Genomic DNA, 20,355 nt, shown 5'->3' with positions numbered 1-20,355 from the left:
TGAGTTTTATGGCCCTTTTTCAAAAATATAGCTGTATGCCAGTCGAAACACTGGTTCATGCTCCCAGTACTGAAACGTGTGATATTCTTACGAAAAATATTACCTTTCTTATAATATTATGTTGAACATGTAAAGATTATGCTGTGTCATAATTTTCATTGTAGTAAAACCTGAGATTTCCAATCAAACAATTACCCAAAGTGTTTTTGGGGCCGTTTACCTACCGTACCCCTGTTCTGGGTGATTTCGCATGGAGTGACCCATTTATGATTGTCTGAACATACCTTCTAATTGGCTAACAGGCAAGCAGAGGTATTCTGTGCAGCTGAGAAGAATTTACTCTGAAATAAAGACAAAATTGTGAGAGAATGAATATTTTCTTTTAATGTATATCAAACACAATTTTCCCTACTAAATATTTTGATTTTCGTTAAATGTTTACTATCCTTCGGACACCTGTGGGGCAATGTAGTCAATGGTTCGTGGGGCTATGCGAGAATGGTGTGTGGGGTTACGAATATTTTTTTCGAAACCAATTTTTAACTATTGTAACCTATACGTGACCCTACCTAACCTAACCTTACAGGAAATGGTTCGTGGGGCTATCTGTCCGAAGGAGAGTAAACAAGTACCCAAATAAGTTTTCCAGATGAAGTATCAGAGGTTCTGATGTTCCGGTCACTAATCGAAATTTTAAGATTTTAAGAGTGGCAACACTGTATCCACCATTGGAATGTAAACACTACAGACTTTGAAGGTAAGCAAGCTTAGTGTTATTTGAAGTATGGGTAAAAATCTGATATTCCCCGGACACATAGGCTATAACTTCTTTGTTTTGTCAATTTTTGACATTTGTACTTACCTATCTGCTTCACGGAACTTTCTTTAAGGTGTATTCACGTTTTTTGCCCTGGAATCTCTGGGAAATTTAAACTACAAAATTATTTTTGTTTGAAATTGTTGAGCCCAAATTTCCCACAGATTCCGGGCTCCGCCCCTGGGGTAATTGACCTACCGCCCCCAACCGCTAACGTGGCCCCACTTCCGCTACGCTATGCTGTTAAAGGCATGTTAGAAATTGGCCGGAGTCACCTGCCCCCAACTTTTAAATTTGAAGAAATCCGTTACATCACACAAAACACCTTCCAGATGTTGGACAATGCTACAGGAACTTATTACCGTAAGTAGTTTCTTCTGTAAAAATGAAGAAATCTGTCCGGGGAATATCAGATTAGTACCAAAGTATGTTTGCCAAACTTAACTTAACATGAAATTGTCAAGTTACAGACATGACCGGAAAATTGTAATGTCAGATTCCTGTTCAAGAGGCCTCATGTAGAAAGTATACAAAATTTCAAACAAATCGGGGAACACTCCCGTCATCTTCAATTAGGCCAACATTATAACTGTAATGTACAAATTGAAAATGTAAAGAAAACCATGCGCACAAATTACATTCTGAGCACCACCTCTCATCTCACCAATATTACATGTAGTTTCATGCACACCTCAAAATAATAATAATAATAATAAAATAGCGAAGATCGGGTTATGGTAGATATCCTGAATGATAAAATTAGAATCCCTTGAAAGAGTTATGCCCAACGTATGAAAAGAATGACAAGATGCACATAACATACAATTTTTTCACATAAAACATTCTCGATCTATGTGCATATTATGTGTTTACTGTTAAGAATATATTTTTCATGACGACATGGCATGGGGTACGAAGGTCGCACGCCGGTTATTGACACACAGGTCGAGATGTAAATTTCAGATGTTACTTTAATTACTTCCAAACCTTAGTATAAATATACATACATGAAAATAGGGGAGGGGGAAGCTGTACGACGTCAAGGTCTCTTTACCCAGTTTAATAAAATAATAATAACCGTGATGCAGAACAATTACAATGGTGAGATGACTCAGCAAATTACTATGCAATAAAATACACTGAAAAATGTTTCATTATTGCCTTTGGGGGGGGGGGGTTTGCCATTTATAATCAGGTTTGACATAAAAATATAGCAAATCATGTAGCTTTATTTAACATTTCAATTTTCCTGTTGCAAGAACATTACTCAGCCACGTTACCAATAAACAAGATGGCGGCTTCCGGCTGAATGTCCTTGATTTTTTTTTTTTACAATGCTGTAAATCAATTCGTACACATATATTGCTAAAAAAAATATAAAGTAGAAGTATCACAAAATATCCTATGAATGAAAACCATATCGAATGTTTGTAGCATTGAAAATGCAAGAAACTATTTATCTCATGGAAAACCATTGGGCCCGAGACTTCACCATATCATGGCCGAGTCAAGTACAAATGGCGCGTTCTTTTTAGAATTTTCAAACTTATGAAGCTGCAATTATTTCACTTTACGAAAAACCGCAACCTTCCTAATTACAACTAAAAAGCTTACGTAATTCACAACATTAAAGAATAAAAGCACCTTACAACACAATATCCAAACAAACTTGCACAATTGATTCAAATTTTAGACCCCTACAGCAAAAACGAGTATACAACGCACTATTTGCAGTCATTCTCGTAGTATATAATGAATATTAAACATGCAATGTATTCGGTACACATTCAGCAGTTAATGTCGACAAAAACTTACCTATTTTTGCGTTCACAAAATTAAAAAAACAGCACATAAAATGAACGTTCCGCCTAAAGTGACTAACTCTGCAAATGGTGCTTGCTTGAAAGATCAGCGCTACCTGTGATCAGGTGCTGATGACCAGTGTCTCACCTATTGCAACACAATAATCACCAATAATCCATTGTACAAGTTCGTTGCAATTTTATTTTCACATTTTATATTTCCTTCTTTCAAGCTATCAGTTACGTATTCGTGAAGATATAATAACTTACGAAAGATATTTGGTGCGGCAAGATCGGGACAGGGAACGTTTAAATACTGACTAACTTTTTGTGTCCCCCAAAATGAAAATAATCTACGGCGCATTCTCGTTCAATCGCTACCTTCACAGACAAATTATACTTCACTTGTCTTGTCAGTGACTACTATTGCTACTACTACCATAGAAAAGTTGCTACTACTACTAATAATAATGATTCCCCCGTCGGTAAAAAATCGTGGTTGAGCCTCTGCTAAAACATGAATGTACATGCATATTTCATGGTTTCTTTATTTTCAACATCGTAACACCTGGATGCTGGATCCCGAAAAGTCGGGACCGGGATCGGGAGAAAAAAATTCCCGTCCCGATTCTGACTTCGGGAAATGACTTCCCGACTTTTCGGAATCCCTAGCAGTCGGGAAATACCGAATGGTCATTTATTTTAAAAAGTCGTTAATTGTCGACGTTTTCTGTATTGTAAATGTCTGGAACTTATCGGAAATTTTAAGTTTTTGTACCTGAAATACAAAAGCAATCACTTAAGGTGAAAATGACGTATAGAATTCGAGATTTTATTTATTTATTTATTTATTTATTTATTTATTTATTTCAAGTTTCAGATACAGCACTTTTAAGACCATTTTACACTGAAAACTCTAACAAATAACAAGAACAAGTCAAGATGGTTTTAGGTAAAAACAAGAAAGGTAAAACATAATACATAAACAAGGAAACAAACAAAGATTTACATATTCACTTTTAGGGAAGATCGGAAAATACTTTTAGGGGCAAAAATGTCTATGTTTGTGGGTAGTTTATTATAGAACTGGGGCAGCCTGTGGAATAGAGCGCGCTGTATAAGGGAAAGCCTAGCGGTAGAGTTGTGGAACAATTCAGTGTTTCGGGTCGATCGAGTGGGAACTCTGAAGTTGAATCTGTAAGCTGAAATTCAGATCTTCATTTTCCATTGATGATTTTATAGAAAAATTTCATATCAGCCATATCGCTTCGGGTCTGCAGTAACTGGATGTTCAAAGTAGTCAGGATGTCAGGTTTCTGAAGATTCTGCAGAGAAGGAATTATATGACGAACAGCGGCGGTAAAGAAGCTGATGACGGAATCCATGCTAGAAAGATTTGCATTGGAAGCCATGGCTCAGACTGGAGAGCGGTATTCGAGAATCGGAGAAATGAATGACTTGAAAAATAGGCTAAGAGAAGTTGGAGTATCAATTTCAGTGAATCTGTAGAGGAGGCCTAAGAGGCGCATTGCACTTTTGGTTGTAGCTGCGATGTGTTCCTTAAAGTTCAGTTTTTCATCTATTATAACACCTAGATCTTTTTGGGTCGCAACTGTAGTAATATAATTGTTTTCAAGAACATAATGAGAATGTATTTTGTTCTTTTTTAAAGAGACTGTGAGGGAGGAACATTTCTGCGGGTTAAGTTGTAGATTCCACTGATTACACCATGTGACAAGTTCGGAAAGAGCATTCTGGAGAATCACAGCATCTTGTGTGGTTGAGATTTCTTTGAAAAGTTTACAGTCGTCAGCAAACATGAGTATATTGACAGGAAGTGAGGAAAGTCTTTGAGGGAGATCGTCCATGTATAGGATGAACAAGAGAGGGCCCAAGACGCTCTCTTGTGGCACCCCAGACAAGACAGGAAGAAAATCAGAAGAGACGCCTGAAAGAGTGACACGCTGTGTACGTGTGTGTAGATAATCCTGGATTAAGGAGAGAAATATGCCATGTATGTTAAATCTAGTTCGTAATTTGTGAATAAGAAGAGCATGGTTTATTTTGTCAAAAGCTTTTGAAATATCCAAGTAGTATAGACCGTGTTAAAAATGTAAACATAAACATTGGTGAGGTCTTGCCCGGTCCCCCCGGAACTTCCGGTTTAGGCCAGTCCCCGTGGATGCCAGTGCAGATTCACCAGCATACGAAGTAAGAAATGAGCACTTGTTTTCATCAGTTATGCGACGATAGTCAAGAAAGGTATTTGTTAAAGTTCTACTATGAAGGAGTGGACGTTTAGAATCCGTCAGATGATCAATTGCAGAGCAGATTATTAAAATATGACGTGTCTTTGTGGCCGCCAGTTGTATAGCACACTACGTACCACAGAATCTACGTACATACAAGCAGATACAAGTATCTCATGTACGCGCACACGAACGTTTAGATATATTGAATTATTTTGTAAATGGAAAAGTGAGGGAAAGATAATTCTATAAAACAAGTGATATTATTATATTATAAAGTATCCTTAAGTGAATCCTTGCCAACAAATCTGCAGAAGTAATGACACATTACAAATGCTAGTAAATATATGTGCCTTCAACGTCGCCTTTCCGCCTGAGCGATTTAGGGAAAACCTATGATATGGCATGCCACCTTCACTTGCACGAATTTACTTCAAGCAACAAGGGAGTTTTCAGATTGAAGCGACAAGCGATATCGGGGTTTCGCACAGAAGCATTCGATCTAAAGCAAACCATTCACAAGTCACGCTTGCGCAAATAACAGGCCGGAGCAACACAATGCACGGTATTGATAAAGCGGCCCAGTCCGAGCGACAAGCGACACCTGCAATTTGTCGTTCGGAAGGTATTGTTTATTTTTTAATATTGATTTCCAAGAGACGCGTATCGCTGCAGTCTGAAAGCTTCCTTACGTGTCGCTTGGACTGGACTGTTGTTTTCTCAGTACCATACATCGTGTCGCCTCGCTCTGTTGTACTCGTATGCAAGATGAATTGTTTCCTTTAGAGTAAAGGGGCTGTTGCTTGTCGCTTCGGTGTCTAATCTCCGTGCCACTTAAAATAAAGTGAATCCTCAGTGATCAATGAATGACAAGCTGCACGTGTCGCTCAGATTCCCAATGGCGTGTATTGTGCCGCCTGAGACTTGATTTCCCATGAGCGGTAAATGCTTATTTATAGACTAAATGGGCCTGTGTCGCTTGTCACTTCGGTACGAACCACTGCTGTTGCGTGTAGCTTCGGTTTGAAACCTCACTAAGAGGCGTGCTTTTCACCACAATACGCAGATAAACGATCAACAACAAAATGCAAGTCGTAAAAATCCTTTCCGGGTACCAGTCATTTCTCGTTCTGCTTGTATCAACAGGTTTCGTTTCTCTACGTCCTTCAGAAACCTACGAAGTGATACTATTCTATGGTGATACTTGACTCAATAAATTTGTTCCCGATCGAACTGTGCAACCATATGCTACACAGCTGACACCCTATTTCCTTGTAAAAGAATCTCCACTTTGCCCTTTCATATTAACATCCTAAGCGTAACCGGATGTTCGAGGGGGACCAGGGGGACTATTTTTATCTCCAGATTTGTGAATGGGTACAACGTAGCCTTTCTTGAACATCTGAGGAAACACGCCTTCAGAGAAACACCTACTTAGCAAGAGAGAGAGAGAGAGAGGATGAGCCAAGAAGTCGGCAGTGTTACGGAGGAAAGTCGTGGGAATTTCATCTGGTCCTAAAGAGCGGTGTATGCGTAATGAGGCAAGGAGAGATTTAACTTCTTGAGAAGAGGTTTTGATAGTGGATATAGAGTGTGAACAGACCAACTGCACGTCGGGGAGTGGGTTGGTTGTAGCATAGAATAGTTAGACTATTCTATGGTTGTAGCATGCGAGGTGAAGTTTTCGTGAAAGAAACTGTTGAATAAGTGCACTCTTTTATCTCCACAGGCTCTTTCCGATTTGTACTTGATTTTCATGGGTTGCGTGATTTTTGCTTTCTTGAATTTAGCAATGTAAAGAATTTCTTTGGATTGGTAAGGCACTGTGCTGTTACGTTGTCTACGTAGTCCTTGTATTTCTTCCTAAGTAAATACTTGGAGTGACGTCTGATGCTACAGAAGGTTTGGTGTGTATGTATATTGGGGCTATGTTTCCACAGATTCCAGGCTCCATTTTTGTTTTTTAACATCAGGAGAACTTCATTGTCGTCAAACCACACCGGATATTTTGTAGATTTCGGTTTCCTGGTCGGCACGAAGTCGTTAATCACGGCGTGTAGTACGTCCACAAACATCTCCACTGATTTGTTGACGTCATCATCCTGCACCAGACACCAAGGGTAGAAATTAAGACCTCGGCGGATGTCCTCCCAGGGTGCATTCCGCCACAGGCGATAAGGCTGCTCTTGCGGTCGAGACTTTCTCTTCTCCACGGGGGGCTAGCGAGTCGTGTTCCGATGGTAAAATGTTTCTTTCCGGGGTTATTTCTGGATCAGGCAGTGTTGCCAGGACGTAGTCTAAGTTGCTATCACCGCGTGTCTTATGCATGTTGAATTGCTTCAAACCAATGCCATTCACGAATGTGTCCATGAACCATTGGTCAGCCGGGTAGTTTGCAGTACCAGACATGGCAGTGTTCCAATTGATGGAAAGGTTAAAGTCACCAAAAAGCATTATGTCACCACACATTAAGGCTGACAAGACTGAATCCCTGCAGGACACGGGAGACTTTTTGTTTGGTCGATAATACGAGCCAATTAAAATTTTCCTACCTTTTTCCATATTAAGTTCAACCCACACGATTTCACAATCACGGTTCAGATCATTTCGAATTTTGCTTTTCCGCTTCACATTTACACACACCATCACACCCCCTCCCCTTCCAACAGACCGATCCTTTCGAAAAATATTGAAGTGATTCTCAAAAGCATAGACATACAGTTCATTGTTCATCGCTTAGCCAGGTCTCCGTAAACACCAAGCAATCGTAGTTCAACAGCTCCGTCAGATGAGTAGTGCCGTCGGTGAGTTTATTATTTATGCTTTGGGCATTTTGGTAGTAAACTGAGAGGGAGGTAGCGTTCCGTTGGATGGGCCCGGGATTCAAATGGACGTCACCACACAGGTGCGGGTCTCGTTGTACCGGCGGCCGAGACATGACTGCAGGGAGCTCGGGAACAATTTGAATGGCTGGAACAAAGTAAAGCCCCTATCACACGGAACTGGATTTCTAGTAGGAATGCCCTAGTTGGCGCTGAACTAACTTTCTAGGTAGAAATCATGGCCGCCTGGCTGACTGCTTGACTGGTTTGGAGGAGTAGGACATGTTCTAAGGCAATGTCCGAAAGGTACAAAGTGCAGACTTGAAGTATGGTCTTGGCGGAAGTGACGTCACCTAGTACAGTTCGAAAGCGCCAAGAACGGAAGGACGCAAGTACACAGCGTGCAGTACAGATAGTTGGTGACTAGGTCACGTGGTTTCCACACTCGTTGTTCATTTGTTTAAAATCATGGAGGTAGAAAGCGAGTAGCACAGGTATACGTTATTGGCCAGCAAGTTGTTGGTTTTAATGTGTGGAAATGTATGTGTACGAGCATTTGAAAATGCTATGTGATTTCTATTGTGAAAAACAAGTGTTTAAATGGCGAGGAAAACAACGAGTACTCAGTTTTATCTCCTGATCGTATTTCGCGTTGCAGTCGAAGTGCAATTCGAAAGCCAACACTTCCAGTCCACGACTTGAAGACCGCACTCCAAGACCATACTCGGAGGATGCCCTCGTAAAGTACGGTCTTGCAACATTCGGATACAGCCTAAAATTGCTACTTGCTTTCCTCGACTGGATTCTGTGGAACAGCCAATCAGAGCAAAGTTTCGCCATGTGAAGATAATCTGTGAATGTGCAAATGAGCGCTTTTGTCTGTGGTTTCCGAGCGTTACTCCAGCAATGTATAACGTATACAGCATGAAAGGCGCGTTGAGTTACACCGTGTGCGCGGTGTTTACATTTGAAACAACTAAAATATTCTTCCATACCTGTACAGTAAACGTTGTAATATATGTATTTAAGCAGCGCCATTGCTTTGTACCTAATAACGTTTTATACGAAACGTTTTTCCTCTCGGTTGAATAGTTATCGGCTTTTAAAAATGTGAAGTGATACATTGTTTACATCAACCGCGCCCGCCATTACAACTTCCCTCGTATGGGAACAAAAGTCTGTCGACAAGTACGCTGATAAGTATCGTGTGAGTCGAAAACTTGCAAATTGGTAGCCAGTCCAGCGCCAACTAGGGCATACCTACTGGAAATCCAGTTCCGTGTGAGGCGGGCTTAAAGCCCCTATCACACGAAACTGGATTTCTAGTTGAAATGCTCTAGTTGACGCTGGACTGGCTACCCATTTGCTAGGTTTCGCCTCACACGGTACTTGTTATACCGTACTTGTCGCTAGTCTTTCGTTCCTATAATGGCGGCCGCGCGAGATGTAAACAACGTATCACTTCACACTTTTAAAATACGATAACTATCCAACCGAGAGGGATATCGCATCGCATTAAATGGTTTTAGGTAGAGAAGAACGGCGCTGATAAAATACATACTTTACAACGTTTACTATACACGTATGAAAGAATATTTTAGCTTTTTCAACTGTAAACATGCCTTTCGTGTTGTATGCACTCGGAAGCCACAGACAAAAAAAGGCTACTTTACAAACTCACAGAATATCTTCACATGGCCAAACTTTGCTCTGATTGGCTGTTCCACAGAATCTAGTCGAAGAAGTTAGTAGCAATTAGAACATGTCCTATTCCTCAAAACCAGTCAAGCAGTCAGCCAGGCGGCCATGATTACTACCCAGAAAGTCAGTTCATCGCCAACTAGGGCATTCCAACTTGAAATCCAGTTCCGTGTGATAGGGGCTTAACTTTTGTAACCAAGTACCCAGTTGGTGATCACAGGAACCCTAACTATTCTATGCCCTAGCTCGAGGCAGGGTGTAACTTCACAGTTTCATGACGTTGAAATACACAAATGGCACAAAACACTACAAGAACACAGGCTAAACTTGAAGAGCGAAGAAACCTACTCCGTCTGCCATAGAGGTTCGGGAAATTTCGAACATTTCCTGTCCCGAAAATTTCCAGAATTTGTCGGGAAATTGCGAATTTATCCCGTCCAGAATGCCGGGATTTTAAAAAAATTCCCGTCCCGACCCAAAAAATCTGTCTGCCCCGGCGTCCACCCAGCGTCGAATAACATGGAAACCCTGGGGGGTAAAGGCAGTCAGGGGCGTGATGCTGATCACATCAATCCCAATCACGACCGGATCAAGAAAGTGTGGGGCGTTACCCCCACACCCCCTATACGCCTTCATGGCGTGGTGCTAAGCACAGGGGAGCACTTTACTTTTTACTTTTTTTTACACCCCTACTTCTAATGCCAGTGTTTCAGAATGCAATAAACGTTTGATTTCTAGGGGAGGGCAGGAGAGATTGAGGCGGGTGAATTTATGATTTTTTAATTCTTCTTTTTATTATTTGTGCGTACTTTTCATAACGAAAAATTTGTTCAGTATGTTTGTGCGTTGATTGTATTTCTATGATTGTATTTTAGTAGTTCTTCTTTCGCGGTGCGCTCCCGATTCGGACATGGGTGCAGCGCAGGGCAGGTCTCTCTTATCGCACAACACTAGACCAACCTTGCATTTTGACGTTAGATGAGGAATGCTTGCGTTGTTAGGTTGACAATTTATTATTTATGCTAAGAGAACTACACCTAGCTACCTTAACCTAGCAACTTAGGCATGCCTAACAATTAAAGCCTTTTCCGGTGACGTCAGAACGCAAGGTTGCTCGGATTAAAGATGGCCGTGGTAAGGGATATAATCTATGGGCAAGGGCAAAGTGTCCATATGAGTATGGGATTCCTTACTGTTCAAATAGTGCCTTATCATGTTCGTTCCCTTCATTGAAAAAAATAATAGCAATGAGCAGAAAATCTATACTATAGTGGAGTGTCATTTTTTTTTTTTAAAAAAAAATAGTATATAAGATAGGATGTAAGAATGAAATAGCAATGGTGAATGGACAATTTGCCGGCCATTATATTTGCCGCCTATTTTACATATTCAATAGACAAGACCTCTCTCGTGCTACGATGTAGAATTGCAAAATCAACTTTTGTATTTGTTTATCCTGTGATTCAAAGGCTAGAGAAGAAATCAATAACTTTCGTAATACACATCACTATCAATTTTCGGTAATGTATTCCTCGAAATTATGAATTAACACTGAATCAGTATAATCCTTATGAAGTGATGCGATTTCCATAAACTCCTTGTCTTAATTTGGAATTACCGGTCGTACGTCCTTCTGACAGCTGAAGTAATCACCAGGCTAGAAATGCTTGCTATCCGCACTGCTCAGTATACGCTTCACCCTTGATTGTAACTATTTACGGCATCAGCTACGAAGCGGGCCCAACTTCCGATTGTGGCATGTTGGGGGGGGGGGGGAGACGAAGGGTGTTTCCATGACATGGTCTGCCTTTTTGACTGCGGTGTCCACAGGAGTAAATGTAAAATGAAATAAGTTTTTTATTCTAGCCTATATAGCTTGACTACCTACGGTTTCTGTGAGCTATTATTGAGGGTTTGTTATTTCGGTACTACTTTACTATAGGTGAGACACATATAAATAATTTCTTTCGCACTTCTTTAGGTGAAATAATGAATTTCTAACGAAAATAATGTATTTAAAACATATACATCCTTTGGTACTTCAACAACACTACATAAAATGATTTGCGTAAGTACTTTCTCCTGTATAGTAAAGTGTTACCGTCATTTCCTTAACTAAATACATGAGAGAGGAAGAGAGAGTAGGTTGGATCTCCTGCACTTTTTTCCTTTCCTATTCACAGTTTTTAGTCTCTGATATGATTATTTTAAGGCGCTGCGATTGTAATGTGTCAAAGTTTTATTAATTATTTGGTACCAGTTAGATATGCCGGAGACACATTTAACTCGTTTATTTTCAAATAAAAATCATTTCTACTCACCTCATATGCATAACATTTTTCAAGTTGGGATCACTTTTTTTCCATGAAAAAAGCGTAATTTTTAACATTATAATTATTTATTTGTCGTTGCTAATTCGGCAGCCAAATCTTGACTCACGTTGTCTGTCGTCAGCTGATATGCAGTATCGTCAGCTGATGTGCAGTGTTTCCAAACCTATGAACCTATAAATGCCGCACAAGCTATTCACAAAACGTTTTCAATCGAAAATTGTTCCACAAACCATTCACGGAAGGTTAGGTTATGTTCAGTTAGGTTAGGAAAATTTAGAAAAATAAATTTAAACAAAAAATAAATTAACTTTCACTATACTTAAATGTATTGCATGCTATGAACCTATAAATGCCGCACAAGCTATTCACTAAACGTTTTTAATCGAAAATTGTTCCACAAACCATTCACGGAAGGTTAGGTTAGGAAAATTTAGAAAAATAAATTTTAAAAAAAAAAATAATAACTTTCGTACACATATAGAGCCACTTCCCATCCCATGCAATGTGTAGCTTACATATACTAGAACATTTAGTACATTCCATTTCTTCCTTCATGATTCCATGTTCAATTAAAAAGTCTCGTGGGTCTTCAATATCCGGGAACATTTTCACAATGCAACCTTGACACGTCATCTTGTCAAAGTATCACGTGCTTGCTACACTGACAGGGGGTTACATAACCGAACGCACGGAACATTTGATTCACGTAGTCGACGGCAATGGTGGCAACAGAGATGCATGAATGACGAAAAATACCTTACCTACAGGCAAAATAAGTTGCACGATTTGAAAAAACAATTTCCCCGGCTTCAGAGAGTCCACAAGAACTCAATTCCGTAAGTACTTTCTTGTCTTTTCTCCTGTAAATTTCAAGAAATGTGTCTCTGGCTTAGCTGATATTTACCAATTATTTTATTGAAAAGCAGACCTAAACCTAATATCAGTTTTCAAGCATTGTTTACGTGAATACACCATTGCACAATGCTTGTTGGCAATACATAAATCACGTTTTATACATAGATCACTTTAACCGGTGTTACCGCAGGTAACAGCAAAATGTAAATAATAAAAAAATTGTGTCAATAAAATGACAACATTGTTAAATACGTTAACCCACAGCATTATATTGCAGAGGACATTTTTTCTGCAGCCGACAGAACCGCAGATGGAGTCCATTTCGCTACCTGAAGAGGTAACAAGAGGAGAGGATGCCAATGAAAGGGAAGAGCGGAGAAAGTATGCTACGGGGTTATTCATATGTCTGTTTAGGGACCCAGTTACTGGCCAGGCCTGCTGGAACAGGCTAGTGTTGTTACATTGGATTGGCAGAAAAGGGCTAAATCCCACCTAAAGTGAGGATACTATTTCTGTGAAGCGACTAGAGGTAGACTGCAAAGCCAAGGCTGGATTTAACTACAACTGAGACCAGTTAGGTAATAGATGAAAAGATAGTTCCTTGGTGCAATTTGTGATTTGGACAAACCTTGCTCCAAAATATTATGTTGGCAACAGTAGTACATACATCTGGGCTTTCTTTCCACATTGACTGTCGCTGAAGGAGCGGAGTTCTGTTGTCTGCTCACCGCAATAAACGTGAAACTGACCAGAGAAAAGTGTTTTTTCTTCCCCCTTTGCACCTCATTGAAAGAGACAGAGACAGATGAAGAATTGACAAGGGTCAACCACTATTCATTGGATTTTCGCGGTAACTATTTCATGAGTGTTAGTTCTTTCTAGGAGTGTTTGTGGGTGCGGATTGCCAAAAAAGAACGAAATGAACAAAAATCTAGATCGAAGATATGTTTTTTTTGGGGGGGGGGGGGGTAGTGGGGATGATAACATCTAGCAGGCATAATTGTCGTACTAATGGCCGATAACACTTGAAAAAGTCACACCAAGCCACTGCGGTACATTCATAGATCTACAAAATAAGTATTGATATATCTATATTCATTTGTGATCGTTGTGGCTCAGCAGCCAAGTACAAATGGTCGACTTTTGATCTCGCAACTGGTCTGGGAATGGATGTTCATCCAATCATCACTTATTCTTCTCATTGTGATTAACAAAAAGTGGCAAAACAAAAACAAAAATAAAATAACAAAAAGTTAACAGTTTTTGACTGTTTAATGATTTGTGCAAAGTTTATTACAGCATTAGGAAGTATTGTACAGAGTGTCCGAAAAGTCACGCAACCCGGTGTTTACGACCGTATAACGGAATAGCGAAACGGAATGAGAAGAAACGCTTTCTGCCAAGAGAATGCCCTGTATATTGGGAAAATTTAGAGAGACAAACATATGTAAGAACATGCATGTTTTAATAACAAATAAGCAAAGTGTTGCCAAAGGCGGAAAAAAGATATTTGCAAATCGTGTATATTGATGCACAGAACTCGCTGAGATAAATTATTGCAACATTTCACAATACCAACGAACAATTTGGATGGCCATCTAATGAATTTGACAGAAAAATAACTTTGAAGAAGTTTCAAAAACATTGCAGAAGGGAATAAATGGGCTGTTCCAAAAATCGATGTTTTCACAATATTACGAGGGACACTGGCAACACTGTTGGTGTCACGTGTCACTAACAGACGTGTTTCACCTCAGGCTATCACACTAAGGCACTTTTAACGACAAAGGAGAAAGTTGGTTATTCTCGAACATATGCAATAAATTACATACACCTTGCAACCCTGAAATGTGGTTTCAATTGGATAGGTATGTCAACAGCCAAAATTCCAGGCATTGGTCGACAGAAAACCCACATCAGTTGCATGAATTACCCTTGCACTCTCCGAAAATCGGTGTATGGTGTGGCATATCGCGATGTCGTATTGTGGGACCGTTATTCTTTGAGACAACAGTGGATACTGCTGTGTACGGAGATCTCATAATGCAATTCGTTGCTCTCCTGGAAGAAGATGAACGTGATGTTCGACTACAACAAGATGGAGCAACTTCCCATACATCTAATGTCTCTCTTCGTATGCTGAGAGAATTTTTTGGTGATCGTCTAATATCCAAGGATTTATGGCCCAGTCGCCTGCCCGATTTAACATCTGGAGATTTTTTTCTGTGGGGTTACTTAAAGGGGAAAGTATACCAAACAGGGCCCAGAACATTGGAGGAGCTGAAACGACACATTACAGAAATGTATGTTTCAGTAGCGGCTCGTGCCTAAAATAACAGGTGAAGAAGTACATTTATAGGCAATGAAAAACAAATAGTGTCAGTGGCCCCCCCACAATTTAAAACGTCTTTTTTGTCTTCATCCGTCCATCTGGAAAATGGTGTCTGCAACAAATTACACACTAAGTCATTTACTGAGTTCATTGTACAAACCACAGCTCAACACATGAACACAACACACGATAGGAAACGCGAAACACACACGCGGAACAAGATCTCGCGAGAACGCAACGATTTTGCCACAACCACTGGATGCAATGTTTTCTGTCGACGAGAGAACTGCTGCACGTAGATGGCGACACCCATTCAATTCCAACGGTAGGTGACGTCACCGTTGCCATGACAACCGGCTAAAGTCTTCCGCAACCTAGCGGCGTCTGCTCTTGGTTTGTTTAAGCTACGACGAACTCTTCACGTGCGTAGCGCCGAGCGGCGTATTATTTGAGTATTATCGTGTGCGTTCTGCTGTGAAATAGTTTAATTTAACAAGGAAATGAAAAATGTCAATATTAATTTCAAAATTAGGTGAAAACATCTGCACTTGTTGCACTTGGCCAGCCGCCACTGGTATGTTTGTACATTCATTCCTTTCTATCTATATTTTTGTAACATATACTATCACTGGATTATTATTCTCGGCTATTAAAAAACTTCTGGCATGGAATGCTGCCAGAAGAAAGTATCACTATTCCAAGACAGAATAAATGAATGAAGAGGTTTTCTCAGTATATCAACCAGGTGATTTCCGGATAGGCTTCCCAGCTTTCGAGAGTTAACATTACTCTCATCTTCAGGGACTGAAGTTCAGAATAACAGTTCAGTTCAGTCCCTGAAGATGAGAATGATGTAAACTCTCGGAAGCCTGTCTGGAAATCACCTGGTTCATATACCGAGAAAACCTTTTCATCATTTGCTGCCAGGATAGCTTCAAGAATTATTTCAGAATAAATGAATGTCAGATCATCAACATGCTGTGTGGAAGCATTTTGTGGGCAAGAAAACTTCCAGTGACAACATTGTCATCAGGGAAAGGAAGAGGGCAGTCCTGTGAAAATATTACTCAAGAATAGTAGTTATCTCTTTTGTTATTCTGGAAATGGCAGTATCACAATTAAATATACGTTGACAATTTTCCAAAGCAGTTTTAGATATTTGACTGAACTCTTCATCTATATTTTCACAAAGACTCTGCTCCATTACATCTCTTGCATGAAGAAGATGCTGTGAATACTTGGGTAATAGTGTACAAAAACTGAAAAAGGTTTAATTAGTAAGAATAAAAAAAATCTCAGATTTTAATATCAAATCTGAGAACCATTATATACTTTGGTAGACTATCTGTTACAACTCGACATATTTTCTGATGTCATACAAATTAAGATTTTGCAAATTGTCCATCACATAGACATATCTGTTTTTCAAGAGCTAGGAATTGATCAGGTAGAAAAGCAACAAAGAAAAATACAATTTCTCATAAATTAATACTTTTTGGTTCAGACACACACAAATTTTAAACTTACTTCCACATTCACTCTTTGCATTTTAAACGGCTTCCTTATCCTCATATACGACCTGTAAAAATCATCATGCAATCTGAATTTTTATTTATTTGTTTATCATGGCGAAGTTAAGGCTTTGTAGCCTTTTCTACCACTTAACCATGTTTACATCGATATTTGATCATATGAAAATTAGAAAACAACATTTAAACCATTACATAGAAAGGTAAATATTGAAAATAAAGAAAGAGAAATATAAAATTACAAAAAAAGGTTAAGAAAAAATACATACAGAAATAAAAATTTAACCTATACTCACGAGCATACAACAAAACATACACACACACACAATCACATATTCATGACAGTAGTCAGGGACAACAAATGAGAAGTTTGTCTGTCTGATATAGACACTGGGAAAATTTCACATCTCTTTCATACACTTTTTACAATTCAAACATCCTTTTATATTCAAACCATTTAAAATCTGAAACCAATAATTTTTCAATTCCACTGAATGTTAAATCTGTCTCATTTGATTATATCTGTATGCTAATCATGCAGAATATTCTCAAGTACATTGGTTTAAGTACACTTTATGACCAGCTAGACATAATTTCCACTATGCAGTATTCCTCACCAAACCCAGGACCCTTTGATTATAAGCCACTAAGTGTATTTGTACTTTTTCTCTTATACTGTTCTCGTTTATTAGTATCTAAATTTATTATTCTTCCTTTCAGAAGTTATCAATTTGCTAAACTACTTGTCTCAAGATGGGAGAGAGAACTGGACCTCAAGATTATTTTTCTAGTTATGAAGACTTGGATGTGAGTAATCAATTTATTATTAATTAATCATTACACACTGTGCACATGTACACACTTCTATGTTATCCTCAAAACAAGTAGAAAATGTAATGTATCATTTAATATTTTTAACATACAATTATGGTTTATACTTTTGCTGCTAGCTAGAATTGTAAATTATAATCGGTGGTTGATTGTGGCTGCTACTTGATCGTCTTAGCAGTAGCATGAAATCCATTGTTGTAATATATTGTAAAGCTACAATTTTAATGTAAATTTTACAAGCATGTAATGAAAGTTCTTTGTCCCCCTGGCTCACTTTCTCCACAAGTTTAACTTTTTTTTGATGCAGATTTTTTTTTATTACTCAATGTTGTGTTCACGGAATTCTGTTTTATATCTTTATTTTACCTATTGCTCCTGCATAACCAAATGGTTGGCACTCTCGCCTTTGGTGAGATTGGTCCCGGGTTCAGTTTCTAGTGGAACCTACTTGAAAGGAAGAAGTAACGGTTTTAATTTCCCGAATGCTAGAAAACAGTGGCAATGGAACTCAATGTGCTGTGTGTCATCCAATGAAAAAGCAGTTTGGTAGGGCCTGGTCCTTAGAGGATTCTTGCACCATGTAGTTTAATTTTATTTGTTCTAATTAAATGGTATATCATAAAAATATATTTAACATATTTGTGAGTGAAACTTATAACCGAGTAAAACATAATTCTTGAAGTTTTCTTGGCAGTTGGCGAGATATCATCTACGTAGTCAGTTGTAGCTTTCAAGAGGTAACATCACTCGCCTATAATCCCTGCAGATGAGTGATGTTAGCTGTCACAAGCCTGGCTGATATCCCAAAGGATCTCTTCAGAACATGCTAATACAGTATTACTGTATTAGATCTCAAATTTTATGTTGGTTCTTAATCAGTATTTGTAAAATTTTTATATCATTGTCTTTATTTTTTAATATCTTTTTTTTTTTTTTGCAGGTACATCGCTTGATGCTAAGTGACAAGGAAAGAGTTACAGCATACCAGGATGCAATATTTAAAAACAAGGATCTGTTTGAGGGCAAGACTGTGATGGATATAGGAGCCGGAACAGGTATTCTGATTTCTTGGAGAAAATAGTATATCCAATGTATCTGTACAATCTGTGAATCTTGAGAACCATTATATATACTTGGGTAAACTATTTGTTACAACTCGACATAGATTCTGATGTCATACAAATGAAGACTTTGCAAATTGTCCATCACACAGTCATATTTATTTTTCAAGAGCTAGGACTTGTTCAGAAGATGTGTGTGTGTAGCACATCAAAATACAGTAAAACCTCGTTAAGCTGGACTAATGGGGGGGATAAGTTGACCGGTTTAACAAAAGTCCGGATTAACTGAAATAACCTAAAAGAACAGTAGAAAGTGCATTAAAACTACGTTTATAGCAACAAAACATGTTTATTATGGTGTAAAGGACATAGGCCTAAATACACTATACAGTGCAGTATAATGTCTGCGGGAAACAGAATTTCATCAGTGGTTGACTACCTTTTCTTTGGAAACTTCTCATGTTGACTTCTAGCCACATTTAAAACCTTGCAATTTTTTTTTTTGGGCATTTTGCCTGTCCGGATTGAGTGAAGTCCGGCTTATCGGGGTCCAGATTAATGAGGTTTTGCTGTATCAAGAATTGAAGAACCGTAGTCACTACAAAAACACAATTGTTATGAATATTAGTATTTTTATCTTAGAAATTAAATAATACTAACTAAGGCATCAGGCTTTGGCTTAACCTGTGGGATGCACACTTGTTTGAGTCTCCTAGGGGGGAAGTGTAACAACTTTTCTTCTGAGATTTTGGTAAGTGTATGGGCCGATGGCCACTCACCATCATGAGAAAATTAAGGAGCTACGAATGAGTAGTGTAACGTGGTAATTGAAAACCTAGAACAACTTGTGGTGGTTTGTCGTGCTGAACACACGTCGCCCTGTAGTTTGTTGGATGATTGCCCTCCTCTGCTGAGGCATGTGGGAGTGAGCCCGGTTGTTGGTAGGTAGGCCTTGGCCCTCAAGCAGTGTTGTGCAACGGATTATTATTTTTATATAACCCACTTTTAAAGAATATATGCTTGATGAACAACAGTAAATTTTTAATTATTAAATTAAAATTCTGAAATCCATTATACAGGGTGTCTCAAAAGTAATAGCGCAACCTGACACAGGTGAAAGTACACGATAATAGAAGCAAAAAAGTCTCAGTAAACATGGGTCTGCAAACGAGCCATTTTTAATCGCGAATGTGTGATTTCAAGCCGCCACTGACTTCATTGTTTGTAAACGTCATCTTATTTGGTAAAATGCTAATAATGTGTGTGAATGTGTGGGTGCAAGCCGTCACTGACTTCAGTGTTTGTAAACGTCGTCCTAGTTTGTAAAATACCAATAATACAGTATGAAAAATCAGGAGATCTCATTGCTTTTATTGAACATTCTACTTACTTTAACAAGGAATACAGCACTACTTTACTAGTACATATGTTCTACGTTACAATTACTGGTTTCCAGGTCACTCCGGTCGTAATCAGCGCGACCCGTGAGATCCAAGATTTCCAGTTTAAAATGACGTAGCAGTAGGGAAGGGGGAGAGCAGGCAGGTCGGAAGTCTAGCAACTTCCGGCATTCGGCGAGAAGCTAAATCAGTTACCATGTAGACAACGTTGCTTGAGGTGGGGTTTTAACGTGTAATGGGAGAAATGTTTTTATGGTCGTTTTTAGGTTTGAGGTTCATGCTTAGCAATGTGAGAAAGTGAGTTTTTATGCACACAAAGGGCAGTTTTAACAAAACCTTTTTTAACCATGATCTTTTACTATCACCTTATTCCTTGTTCTTTTGTGTAAATTGACATAGGCATGAAGTAATTCCGATTGCCAAGAAGTGCACCTGAGAAAGAGTCCAGTTGCGTCTCGAAAGGTTGTGTTTTCTGTAATACATATGCTCACGAACCGTAAGTAATCATTTTTATAGTATTTTTTTTAAGTACTTATATTGTATTGGAAGAATGTGTGGTCCAATGAGATGATCACCTAGTACCCATAACCACACATTCATTGAGAAACGTTGCTGATGTGGTG

At 38.9% G+C, this 20,355-nt stretch overlaps 2 protein-coding genes across 3 annotated transcripts in view; one reads left to right on the top strand and one right to left on the bottom strand.

The window, feature by feature from the left end:
* The window catches only part of HnRNP-K (Heterogeneous nuclear ribonucleoprotein K), a 101,776-nt gene extending 99,027 nt beyond the window's left edge, over positions 1–2,749 (bottom strand). Inside the window, exons 1-2 of the mRNA XM_083140118.1 lie at positions 2,633–2,749; positions 285–341 (exon numbers count right to left, since the gene is read on the bottom strand). The gene's annotated coding sequence lies outside the window, so the exon portion shown is untranslated. The remainder of the gene's footprint in view (positions 1–284; positions 342–2,632) is intronic.
* Positions 2,750–10,777: 8,028 nt separating this feature from the next.
* LOC146002355 (uncharacterized) overlaps positions 10,778–20,355 on the top strand; it is a 35,426-nt gene continuing 25,848 nt past the window's right edge. The window contains exons 1-3 of one of the 2 annotated variants that reach the window (XM_083140082.1): positions 10,778–10,911; positions 17,161–17,247; positions 18,212–18,326. In XM_083140082.1, coding sequence (XP_082996208.1) covers positions 17,194–17,247; positions 18,212–18,326 — 169 coding nt within the window. In that variant the 5' untranslated portion in view covers positions 10,778–10,911; positions 17,161–17,193. Of the gene's footprint in view, positions 10,912–12,301; positions 12,561–17,160; positions 17,248–18,211; positions 18,327–20,355 lie in introns of those variants that run through there. The other variant, XM_083140086.1, reaches the window with a different exon arrangement.

Source organism: Lepisma saccharinum, chromosome 1 (genome assembly GCF_977018435.1).
Source record: "Lepisma saccharinum chromosome 1, izLepSacc3.1, whole genome shotgun sequence".
Taxonomy (NCBI): Eukaryota; Metazoa; Arthropoda; class Insecta; order Zygentoma; family Lepismatidae; genus Lepisma; species Lepisma saccharinum.
This window is presented reverse-complemented; position numbering and strand designations above follow the sequence as displayed.